General features: G+C 36.1%; 1 protein-coding gene across 1 annotated transcript in view; it reads right to left on the minus strand.

Moving 5' to 3' along the window:
- Positions 1-12,957, minus strand: part of RPS6KA6 (ribosomal protein S6 kinase A6) — a 195,025-nt gene that overhangs the window by 138,684 nt on the left and 43,384 nt on the right. The window contains exon 2 of the mRNA XM_035028805.1: positions 4,143-4,202. Within this exon, the coding sequence (XP_034884696.1) occupies positions 4,143-4,202 (60 nt within the window). The remainder of the gene's footprint in view (positions 1-4,142; positions 4,203-12,957) is intronic.

Here is a 12,957-nt window from a genome sequence, read left to right on the forward strand (position 1 = left end):
AGGATTTTGGAATCCATATTCATCAGGGATATTGGTCTGAAATTCTCCTTTTTGATGGGGTCTTTGCCTGGTTTAGGGATTAAGGTAATGCTGGCCTCACAGAATGAGTCTGGAAGCTTTCCTTCCGTTTCTATTTTTTGAAACAGCTTCAGGAGAATAGGTATTATTTCTTCTTTGAATGTTTGGCAGAATTCCCCAGGGAATCCATCAGGCACTGGAATCTTGTTTTTTGGGAGGTTTTTGATCACTACTTCAATCTCATTACTGATTATTGGCCTGTTCAGGTTGTCAATTTCTTCCTGTTTCTGTCCTGGGAGTTTATATGTTTCCTGGAAGGCATCCATTTCATCCAGATTGCTCAGCTTATTGCCATGTAGTTGTTGATAATAATTTCTAGTAATTATTTCTATTTCCTTGGTGTTAGTCATGATCTCTTCCCTTTCATTCATAAAATTATTAATTTGGGTCCTTTCACTTTTCTTTTGGATCAGTCTGGCCAGTAGTTTATCAATCTTATTAATTCTTTCAAAGAACCAGCTTCTAGTTTCATTTGATCTGATCTACTGTTTCCGGTTTCTAATTCATTGATCTCTGCTCTAATCTTAATTATTTCTCTTCTAATACATGGCTTAGGCAACGTTTGTTGCTTTTTCTCTAGTTCTTAAGGTGTAGAGTTAGATGGTGAATACGGGATTTTTCTAATATTTGAGTGAGGCTTGCATGGCTATGTATTTCCCCATTAGGCCTGACTTTGCAGTATCCCATAGGTTTTGGACCAATGTGTTTTCGTTCTCATTGGTTTCCATGAATTGTTTAAGTTCTTCTTTGATTTCCTGCTTGAACCAAACATTCTTGAGCAGAGTGGTCTTTAGCTTCCAAGTGTGTGAATTTCTTCCAAATTGTTTCTTCTAATTGAGTTCCAGTTTTAAGGCATTATGGTCTGCAGGGAATAATCTCAGTCTTTTCGTATTGGTTGAGACCTGTTTTGTGACCCAGTATTTGGTCTATTCTGGAGAAAGTTCTGTGTGCGCTCGAGAAGAATGAGTATTCTGTTGTTTTAGGGTGGAATGTTCTGTATATATCTATGAGTTCCATCTGGTCCAGTGTGTCATTCAATACTCTTGTTTCTTTGTTGATTTTCTGCTTAGATAATCCGTCTTTTCCTGAGAGTGGAGTATTGAGGTCTCCTACAATTAATGTATTGTTATCAACATGACTATTTTGGTTAACAGTTGGCTTATGTAGTTGGCTATTCCCATGTTGGGGGCATAGATATTTACAATTGTTAGATCTTCTTGTTGGATAGACCCTTTAAGAATGATATAGTGTCCTTCTGTGTCTCTAACTACAGTCTTTAGCTTAAAATCTAATTTGTCTGATATGAGAATTGCTACTCTAGCTTTCTTTTGATGTACATTGGCATGGAAGATGGATCTCCATCCCTTCACTTTCAGTCTGGATGTATCTTTAAGTTCAAAGTGAGTCTCTTGTAGACAGCATATGGATGGGTCCTGTCTTTTTATCCAATCTGCAACCCTGTGCCATTTAATGGGAGCATTTAGGCCATTCACGTTGAGAGTGATTATTGAAAGATATGAATTAATTTTCATCATGTTGCCTGTGAAGACCTTGTTTTTATAGATTGTCCCTGTAAATTTCTTTTCTATATCACTCTTGGGGTCTTTCTCCTGTTATAGAACCCCCCCTTAATATTTCTTGCAGGGCCGGCTTTGTGGTCACATATTCTTTCAGTTTCTGTTGCTCTTGGAAGCTCTGCATCTCTTCATCCATTCTAAATGACAGCCTTGCTGGATAAAGTATTTTTGGCTGCATGTTCTTCTTGTTTAGTACCCTGAATATGTGTTGCCAGCCCTTTCTGGCTTGCCAGGTCTCTGTGGATAGGTCTGACATTATTCTGATGTTCCTCCCTCTGTATGTAAGGAATCTCTTCCCCCTAACTGCCCTTAAGATTGTTTCCTTGGTTCTAAGATTTGCGAGTTTTACTATCACATGCCAGGGTGTTGGCCTGTTTTCCTTGATCTTGGGAGGGGTCCCCTCTGCCTCTAGGACACAAATGTTTGTTTCATTCCCCAGATTAGGGAAGTTCTCAACTATGATTTGTTCAAATATATCTTCTAGTCCTCTCTCTCTCCACCCCGAGGCATTCCAATAATTCTGACATTGGAACATTTCATGGTGTCACTTATTTCTCTGATTCTATTTTCATGGATTCTGTGTTGTTTTTCCCTGGCCTCCTCTTTTCCCTTCTTGTCTATTATTTGGTCTTCTAGATTACTAATCCATTCTTCCACCTCGTTTACCCTAGGTGTTAGATTATCTAGATTAGATTGGATCTCATTGATAGCATTTTTAAGTTCTGCCAATTCAGCTTTCATTTCTGCCCTTAGAGACTCTATTTTGCCATTAATTGATTTCTCCATTCTAGCTACCGTCTTCACAACTGCTAGCCTGAATTCCATCACTGACATCTTGATTATATCTGAATTAATTTGTGAATCTGTGGCATAAGTCATAGTTTCTGAGTCATTCCTATTTTGGGGGTTCCTCCTCCTAGTCATACTGTTGAGGGGTGGTTGAGGGAATGTATAGAGTCCAAATTATTGACCACAACCCAAGCAAGATACACCTGTTTTCTAGGGACCTAAGGGTTGTCGGCCTCTTGTTTTCCTAGCTGTCTTCTGGGGGAGGGTCCTGCTGCGCTGTTACTCAGGCAACCCTGTATGGTCAGAGTTGCCCTGCTCCCTTTGGTGGGGAATGGGCTCAGTGAAAACCTGTTTTGGGGGGCTTTTGTTCTCTGTCAGCCTTCCCTGGCAGCTTCCACATCTCTTCCGCGAGTCAGAGCAGAAGAGATCATTTCCAACCCTCCGCCTCAGAGCAGAGAGATCGCAGTCTGTTCTTCAGTGAGCTCTCCAGGCCACACTATCTCCTTTTCTGTGTGTGCTGCTATAAACTGCACCGTCCTGGGTTGTGCACCCCTCAGCAGCATTCCCAGTCCTCGCCTCCAGGTCAGGGCACGTCTCTGCCCTTTGTGCTTCTAAAACCGCCAGCTGCCCCCAGTTCGCACGTGGGGTCCTGCTACTCCAGGTTTCCATCTGGCGGGCTGCCCTAAAGTCCTTTCCCCATCGCTATCGGTCTGCGAGCCTGCGCCCTGTCCCCAGTGCAGGTGGCTATTGCTCACGGGCGGCATAGGATCCCAATGGCTTGGCTCCGTCCCCCTGGATTTATCCTCTGATATATGCCTGCAGAATCATGGCTCCCTGCTTCATACCTGGAATCCAGCTGCCTATAATATTCTGTTTGTAGAGATCCAGATCTATCTTCTTACATCTCAGGCTGATTTCCTGGGTGTTCAGAGTGGTCTGGCAGATATCCAGCTCAATTCCTGGGACCGGTTGGAATAGAGTCCCCTACTCTTCCGCCATCTTTGCCTCTCCATCGCTAAATGGTCTTTAAAACTAATTAGAAGGACACCTGGGTGGCTCAGGTGTTTAGGCATCTGCCTTCAGCTCAGGTCATGATCCCAGAGTCCTGGGATTGAGTCCTGCATCGGGATCCCTACTCAGTGGGGAGCCTGCTTCTCCCTCTCCCTAGGCTGCTCCCCCTGCTTGTGTGTGTGCTCTCTCTCTCTCTGTCAAATAAATAAATAAATAATCTTAAAAAAAATAAAACTAGTTAGAAAATTCTGATATAATTTAGATGTAGTACTTTTTCAAAGCCAGGAAATGAATTTTAAATGACCTCAGGTTAAATATTTCTACATTAGATCTCTTTTCTACCCCAAAGTTGAAGGTAATTTTATTTAGTTTAATTCAGAGGATTCTGTATTTAAGTAACCCAGTTACTCATATACTAGCAAGTAAAAATTTCATTCATTATTACACTTAAGATGGGTGAATTTCATGGCATATAAATTATACCTCAATAAAGTTGTTTAAAAAAATTTCCATGTAAAAATTTCTGACAAAAACTGTCCTGTATTTTAAATTATTGTTTTATTAATAATTGAATTTGCTTATTATCAACTTACCTGAATAAATTTCTTTAACAGATGATTTTTCTCCTTTCCCATTATTCTCTTTCATTTTAAAAATGTAGCATAATGGGTTAATGAAATTACTTACTTGGCAAGAATCTGCTTCTCCCTCTTCCATTGGCTCATCAACCATTTGAAGACCATTTACCTGAAAAATATTGTTCAAAAACTGAAGTTTAGGATTACTAGAACAAGAGTAAGAACTAAGAATAATATAACCCCGGCATTTCCCATCATGATCTAACAAGATCCACACTTACTGAAACACAAATTGTCAAAGGACATATAGAAGGTACTTAGAAAAGGAACATTCTTAATATGGTTTTCAGATTGTTCTCGAGAATCCTTAACTTTCAGAGCTGAATGTTTCATCTCAAATTATTTAGAGCTTTGCTATGATTTATTAACATACATTAAACATATGACCTTTGTGCTTTCAGTAATATTGTCCCCAGCCAAACACCAAAGGAAAAAGAAAGCATTCAATTAAAAATGGGCAGAACTATATGAGGACTCTGAAAATTAAATAATAGCAAGCAGATAAGGGAGGGAGAACAAAATTCAAAGAATAACCAGCATTATGGTGAGTTTCCTGGGTTTATTTCAAACCTTTATCTCTTGACTTTGACCCAAGAAGATACTGAGTCATGGAACTCCACAGTGGGTATGAATAATATTTGCAAGAAAAACCTCACTTTCTGGAGAAAGGAACAGGAAAATATGCACTTTTGAGCTAGTGAACATAAGAATTACAAGCTTTTTTCCCACTTTTTTTTTTCTTTTTTGATTCCCAGTCCTGCTCCAAGGCAAGCTCCAATCAAGAGAAACCTATCTGATCAGAGAGACCAGGAAAAGAGGCTCATATGATTAAAAAATAAAAGTTTGTGTAAGGGGAGGTATTTCCTGTTATTTTTTTCATGCTCTCCTTCACTTCATCCCAAGGGCAGCCCTAATAGTACAAACCTGTGTGACATCATGAAAGACTAAAATTTTGAGAGAAACTAAGTTCTGGTCAGAGGAATCAGGATAAAGGGCCCATGGGAATTGGAGAATCCATAGAAGATATCATGGAAAAGATAGAATGGGAGAAGGAGGTCCCCTAATTTTGTGTACAAACAGACACAATTCCTGGTCTCAACAACAAACTGCATGTGTGTGGAATAGAATCTAAGAAGCCTAACAATGGGCTTGAAAACAACAGCAACACCAACCACTGATATGGTCTAAAACTAACTACTGAGTTACTACGTGCAGAGTTCTGACCCAAACAATCTGAAGACATAATTAATGTTGGAACCATCACACAGAGAGGGTGAGATAGAACTTGAACCTAATCAGGCAGATTGTATGCTGAAACAGTCAAAATTAATAGGTGTCAATTCCAGGATAACTCTGATGTTGAAACATCCGACAAGGATTATGCAGCTATTATAACTATGTGCTTTGGTTAAAAATAAACACACTTGAAAAAAAAAATAAACACACTTGAATGGAATGATAAAAAGTTATCAGCAGAAAATATAAACTATAAAAAATGTAAATAATTTTAGACAAAAATAATATATGATTTAAAAAAATACTGGGTTAGCTAAGAAAATGGAGATGGTGGAGGAAATAGTAAACTTGAAGATACAGCAACAGAAATTAACCAGTATGAAGAAGAAAATGAAAAATGGTTAAAAGCAAATGAACAGAGCCTCAGAGACATATGGAATGTGAGAAAATCTAAATTCCATATAATTAACATCCCAGAAAAAAAGAGAGATACAGAAAGAATTATTTAAATAAATAATGGCAAATCCATCCATATAAATTTGGAAAAGAGAAAAATCTATTGAGACAGAAAATGAACTAGTTGTTGCTTAGGGGTATGGGATAAGGAAATGGGGGTAACAGATAAAGGGTAAAATGTTTATGATGTGATAAAGTTCTAAAACTGTGTTGATAGCTGTGCATATCTGTAAATATTCTAATATTCTGCTGTGTAGAAGCATTTTAGTTTTTTGAGATAACTGACATACAATATTACATTATTTTCAGGTGTACAACACAATGAATTCACATTTGCATACACTGCAAGATGGCCACCAAAATAAGTCTAGTTACCATCTACCACCTTACATATTTAATACAATGTTATTGACTATATACATCATATACACATGACTTATTTGTTTTATAACTGGAAGTTGGCACTTCTTAATTTCCTACAACAATTACACCTCCCCAGTGTCCTACCCTTCTGGCAACCACCAATCTGTTCTCTGTATTATGAATCTGGGTTTTGTTTTCTTTTTATTGCACATGTACATAAGATCATGCAGTATTTGTCTATGTCTGACTTATTTCATTTAGCATAATACCCTGAAGGTAAATCCATGTGGTTGCAAATGATAGGATTTCATTCATTTTTTATGGATGAGTAATATTCTCTTGTGTGTGTGTGTGTGTGTGTGTATACATACATAAATACATGACTTCTTGTTTATTCATTCATCATCAATTGACACGTGGTTGTTTCCATCTCTTGGCTATTTAAATAATGCTGTAGTAAACATAGAAGTGGAAATATCTCTTTGAATTAATGTTTTCATTTTTTTCAATGTTACCCAGTAGTGCAATTGCTGGATCCTACCTACAGTAGCTCTATTTTTAATTTTTTGAGAAACCTCAATACTATTTTCCATAGATGCTGCACCCACATATATTGCCACCAAAAAACATGAACATCCATTTTCAGTTGCATCAAAATGAATAAAACAAAGTTTTATTTGTTGTTTTTTCCACATTCTCCCCAGCACTGGGTATCTTTTTGATAATAGTCATTTCCACAGGTGTTAGGTAATATCTCTGTAGTTTTGTTTTGCATTTTCCTGATAAATTAGTGACATTGAGAATATTTTCATATACCTTTTGGCCATTAGTATGTCTTCTTTGTTAAAATGTCTATTGAGATCCTTGACCCATTGTTTTAAATTTTTTAAGATTTTATTTTTTAAGTAATCTTCTAAACCCAACATGGGGCTTGAACTTAAAACCCTAAAATTAGGAGTCGCATGCTCTATTGACCAAGCAGCCAGGCACACCTCTCTGCCAATTTTTTTAAAACTTTTGCTTTGGTTTGCTTTGGTTTGGTTTTTTTGTAATTGAGGTGTAGGAGTTCTTTCTATATTCTGGATATTAACCCCTTACCAGTTATATGATTTGCAAATATGTTTTCCTTTCAGTAGGTTTTTTTTTTTTTTTTTCATTTTTTGTTGGTTTTCCTTTGCTGTGCAGAAGCTTTTTAGTTTGAAGTAGTCCCATCTGTTTATTTTTGCTTTTGCTTCCCTTGCCTTTGGAGTCACATCCAAAAAACATATTGCTAAAACTGACTGATCAAAGAGATCACCATCTAAGTTTTCTTCTAGGATTTTTATGTGTCTGGTCTTATAGCTAAATTTCTATTACATTTTGAGTTAATTCTGTATATAGTGTAGGAGAGTGTTCCACTTTCATTCTTAGGATGTAGCTGTTAAGTTTTTCCAACACTATTTATTAAAGAGACTGCATTTTCCCCATTGTATATTATTGCCACCTTTGTCATAAATTGACTACTGGTGTTTTCACTTCTGGACTCATTATTCTATTCCATTGATCAATGTGTTTGTTTTTATGCCAATACCATACTGTTTTGATTAGTTTTGCAATACAGTTTAAAATGAGGGTGCATGGGGCACTTGGCTGGCTCAGTTGGTTAAGTATCTGCCTTCTGCTCAGGTCATGATCTCCGGGTCCTGGGATCAAGCCCTGCATTGGACTTTCTGCTCAGCAGTGAGTCTGCTTCTTTCTCTCTCTCCCTCTGCCCCTCCCCACCACTCGTTCTTTCTCTCTCATTTTTAAAAATTAAATAAATAAATAATAAATAAATAAATAAAATCAGGGTGCAGGATACCTCCAGCTTCGTTCTTTCTCAAGACTGTTTTGGCTATTCAGGGTTTTGTGGTTCTGTACAAATCCTAGAATTATTTAAAATGTTCTAGTTCTCTAAAAAATTTCAGTGTAATTTTAATAGGGACTACATTGCATCTGTAGTTTATTTGAGGTAGTTTGGACAGTTTAATAATACTAATTCTTCCAATCCATGAGCACAGAATATCTTTCCATTTATTTGTTTCTTCTTCAATTTCTTTCATCAATACTTGCTATTTTTCAGTGTACAGATCTTCACCTCCTTGGTTATATTTATTCCTGTTTTATTCATTTTGATGCAACTGAAAATGAATTTGTTTCCTTGATTTCTTTCTTATTAGCTCTGATAGTTTTGTGGTAGAGTCTTTAGGGTTTTCTATATATAGCATCATGTCATCTGCAAATAGTGAGTTTCACCTCTTTCTTACCAATATGAATGCTTTTATTTCTTTTATGCACCTACTTGCTGTGGTTAGAATTTCCAATACTATGTTAAATAAAAGTTAAGATAATAGGCATCTTTGTCTTATTCCTGATCTTAAGGGAAAAGCTTTCAACTCTTCACTGTTAAATATTAGCTGTGAATTGGTCATATATGGCCTTTATCATATAGAGGTACATTCCCTCTATACCCACGTTGTTCAGAATTATCATAGATGAATGTTTAATTTTGTCAAATCCTTTTCTGCATCTACTGAGAGGATATGATTTTTATCTTTCATTATGTTAATGCAGATTATCATGTTGATTTATTTGTAGATGTTGAATCATCCATGCATCCTTGGAATCAATTCCATGTGGTCATGATGTATAATCCTTTATTTAAAAGATTTTATTTATTTGAGAGAGAAAGAGAGAGCACAAGGAAAGGGAGGGGCAGAGGGACCAGCAGACTCCCCAAGTGGGGAGTCCAACATGGTGTTTGACCCCAACCGAGCCACCCAGGCGTCTCAAAAATTATTTATTTATTTAATTAATTTATTTATTTATTTTAGAGAGAGAGAGAGGCAGATGGAGAGAGAGTCTTGCAGACTCTGCACTGAGCATGGAGCTGGATGCAGGGCTCAGTCATGACTTGAGCAGAAACCAGGCATCAGACGCTCAATTGACTGTGCCACCCAGGCACCCCATATAATCCTTTTAATGTATTGTTGAATTCATTTTCTAATATTTGGCTGAGGTTTTTCGCATCTCATTTCATTAGGGATATTGGCCTATAATTTTTTTTTTTTTTAAGTCTGTGTGTCTGGTGTTGGTTTCAGGTTAAAGCTGGTCTTATTATAATTCTTCATAATAATCTCTTATGACCCTTTGTATTTCTATGTTATCACTTGTAGCTTTTCTTTCATTTCTGATTTTACTTATTTGAGCCCTCTTGGTTTTTTGTTGGCAAGTCTAAAGTTTTAATTTATTTTATCTTTTCAAAGAATCAGCTCTTAATTTAATTGATCTTCACTACTGTCTTTTTAGTCTCTATTTCACTTATTTCCTCTATTATTTCCTTCCTTCTACTAACTTTGGGATTTTTTTCCAGTTTAGGTGTAAAGTTAAATTGTTTACTTGAGATTTCTCTTGTTTCTTGGGGTAGGCCTTTATTGCTATGACCTTCCTTCTTAGTACTTTGCTGCATCTGACAAGTTTTGGTATGTAGTATTTCTGTTTTCACTTATCTCTAGATATTTTTTTTTTTAATTTCTCCTTTGATTTTTTCTATGACCCTGTAGTTGTCCAGTAACATGTTGTTTACTCACCCTGCATTTTTAGTTTTTCCAGTTTTCTTCTTGTAATTAATTTTTAGATTCATATCACTGTGGTCAGAAAGATGCTTCATATTATTCTTCTTGAATTTATTGAGACTTGTTTTGTAGCCTAATATGGAATCTATCTGGGAGAATGTTCTATGTGCACTTCAGAAGAATGTGTATTCTGCTGCTTTTGGATGGAATGTTCTGTATATATCTATTAAGTCCATCTAGTCTAATGATCATTGAAGACGAATGTTTTCTTTCTGAAACAAGGTTCATATATGTCTGGATATAATCTATCCATTGATGTAACTGGTATGTTAAAATCCCTATTATTGTATTGCTGTCAATTTCTTCATTTAATAATTTCTCCCTGTTAATATTTGCTTTTACATATTTTGGTGCCCCTACTTTGGGTGCAATATATAAGTATTAGATCTTCTTGACCCCTTTATCATCATATAGAGTCTCTCTTTGTTGTTCACTATAGTATTTGTTTCAAAGTCTCTTTTGTCTGATATGAGTGTAGCTATACCACCTTTCTTTTCACTTCCATTTCCATGAAAAAATATTTTCCTATCTTTTCACTTTGTCTGTGTGTCCTTACTTCTGAAGTAAATCTCTCATGGGAAGTATATAGACATGTCTTTCTGATTTGTTTTGGTTTTGTTTTTTAACACATTCAGCCACTCTATTTCTTTTGATTGGAGGAGTTAGTCCATTTACATTTAAAGTAATTATTGATAGGTACGTACTTATTGCCATTTCATTTTGTTCCAAGATTTGTTTTTGTAGTTCCCCTATGTTCCTTTCTTCTTTTTCTCTTTATTTCCTTGTGGTTTGATGACTTTCTTTAGTGTTAATATGTAGATTCCTTTTCCACTTTCTTTAGTGTATTTATTATAAAATTTTGCATTGCGGTTATCAGGAGGTTCACATATATGAGTCTATGTAAAAAAAAGTCTATTTTAAGTTGATAGCAACTTATATTTGAACACATTCCATAACTCTACATTTTTACTCCCCACCCTACATTTTGTTTTTTATTTACACAAAATGAGCAACCCTTTTAGAATTTCTAAAAAAAAACAGTTTTATTCAAGCTCAAGTTAGGACTGTCTGGTATACACAATCTTCTTCACAAAGAAGAGAGTGCTTCAGTAGGGGAACATTTAGTGTAGGGTATATGCATTTTTTTACATAAACAGTTACAAATTATTACACAAAGAACATTGCAGAAAGTTGTAGACCTTAAGCTTCTAGTATATGCTGGGCTGTATGACTTTAATCTTATGGGAAGCAGGGAAGTTTCTTACTTTCTCTTAACTTTTGTGTTCAGAATGTTCCTTTTTGGTTATTTTCTTTAATGCAGGAGATGTATGATGTGTGATTGGGCCAGAAATAGAACCCGTGCTTTGAGGTTTTGCCAAATCATTTTGACCTTGGTAAATATTGAAGTATAGCTTCCCTGGGAGCCTAGGACCAGGCTTCACAAACATTAAAAGGTGAAAACTTCCTTTATCAGATTTTGCATTGTGATTATCATGAGGTTCACACATATGATCCTATGTATATAAGTCTATTAAGTTGATGGCAACTTACATTTGAACACATTCCATAACTACATTTTTACTCCCCACATTTTATGGTTTTGATGTCACATTTTACATCTTTTTATTTTATAAATCCCATAACTAATGATTGTAGTTTTAGTTAATTTTACTACTTTATTTCCTTTTAATCTTAATAGAAGTTTATAAGTGACTTAACCATTTCCTTAACTCTATATTTATCTTTTCCAATGAGATTTTTACTTTTGTATGTTTTCTTGTTATTAACTACTGGATTTCTTTTCAGAGTAAAGAAGCCCCTTTGATATTTCTTGTAAGGCTGATTTAGTAGTGAGGAACTCCTTTAGCTTTTGCTTGTCTGGAACACTCTTTATCTTCCCTTCAAAGCTGCAATGATAATCTTCCTGGGTAGAGTATACTTACCTGGATTATTTTTTTTTTTTTCCTTTCAGCACTTTGAATATGTCACTTTAAAACTCCCTTCTGCTTTCAAGGAAGTTGAGCTGAGAAATCTGATAGCCTTATGAGATTTCCTTTGTATGTAACAAGTTGTTTTTCTTTTGCTCCTTTTAAGATTTCATATCTAGGGGTGCCTGGGTGGCTCAGATGGTTAAGCATCTGCCTTCGGCTCAGGTCATGATCCCAGTGTCCTGGGACCGAGCCCCACATCGGGCTCCTGGCTCAGTGGGGAGTCTGCTTCTCCCCCTCCCTCTGCCTCTCCCACTGCTCATGCGCTCTGTGTGTCTCGAATAAATAAAATCTTAAAAAAAAAAAAAGATTTCATATCTAACTTTTGACATTTTAATTATAATGTGTCTTGGTGTGGCTCTCTTTGGTTTTTCCTACTTGGAATTTTCTGGGATTCCTGGACCTGGATGTCTGTTTCCTTCCCTACATTAGGGGAATGTTTAGCCATTATTTCTACACATAAATTTTCTGCCCCTTTTTCTAACTCTCTTCTCCTTCTGGGACCCCTATAATGTGAATGTTATTCTGACTGATGTTCTGGCAGAGGTCTCTTAAGCTATCTTCATATTTATTTTTATTGTGTTTTCTTCTTCCTGATCCATCCAGGTGAGTTCCATTGCTTCACCTTCCACCTTACTGATCTGTCCTTCTATTTTATCTAGTCTGCTATTGAACCACTCTCATGTATTCTTCAGTGCAGTTAATGCAGTCTTCATCTCTATGACTTCTGTTTGGTACTTTGTTTTCTATATCTTTGCTGAAGTTCTGTGTTCATCCATTCTCTCCCAAAACCAGTGAGCATCTTTGTGAACATTACTTTGAATTCTTTATCACAAAGGTTCCTTATCTCCATAATATTAGGTCTTTTTCTGAGGTTTTGTCCCTTACTTTCATTTGGAACATATTTCTCTGTATCCTCATTTTACTTTTCTATGTATTTCTATGTATTAGGTGTAACAGCCACCTCACTCAGCCTTGAAGAAGTGGCCTTGAGCAGGTGATGATCCTTTTTTTTTTTAATTTTAATTTTTTAATTTTTTTTTAGTATTCTTTTTTTTTAATTCTTATGTTAATCCCCATACATTACATCATTAGTTTTAGATGAAGTGTTCCATGATTCATTGTTTGTGCATAACACCCAGTGCTCCATGCAGAATGTGCCCTCCTC

This window comes from Mirounga leonina, unplaced genomic scaffold, assembly GCF_011800145.1.
Source record: "Mirounga leonina isolate KUSES-001 unplaced genomic scaffold, KU_Mleo_1.0 Mir_204, whole genome shotgun sequence".
NCBI lineage: Eukaryota > Metazoa > Chordata > Mammalia > Carnivora > Phocidae > Mirounga > Mirounga leonina.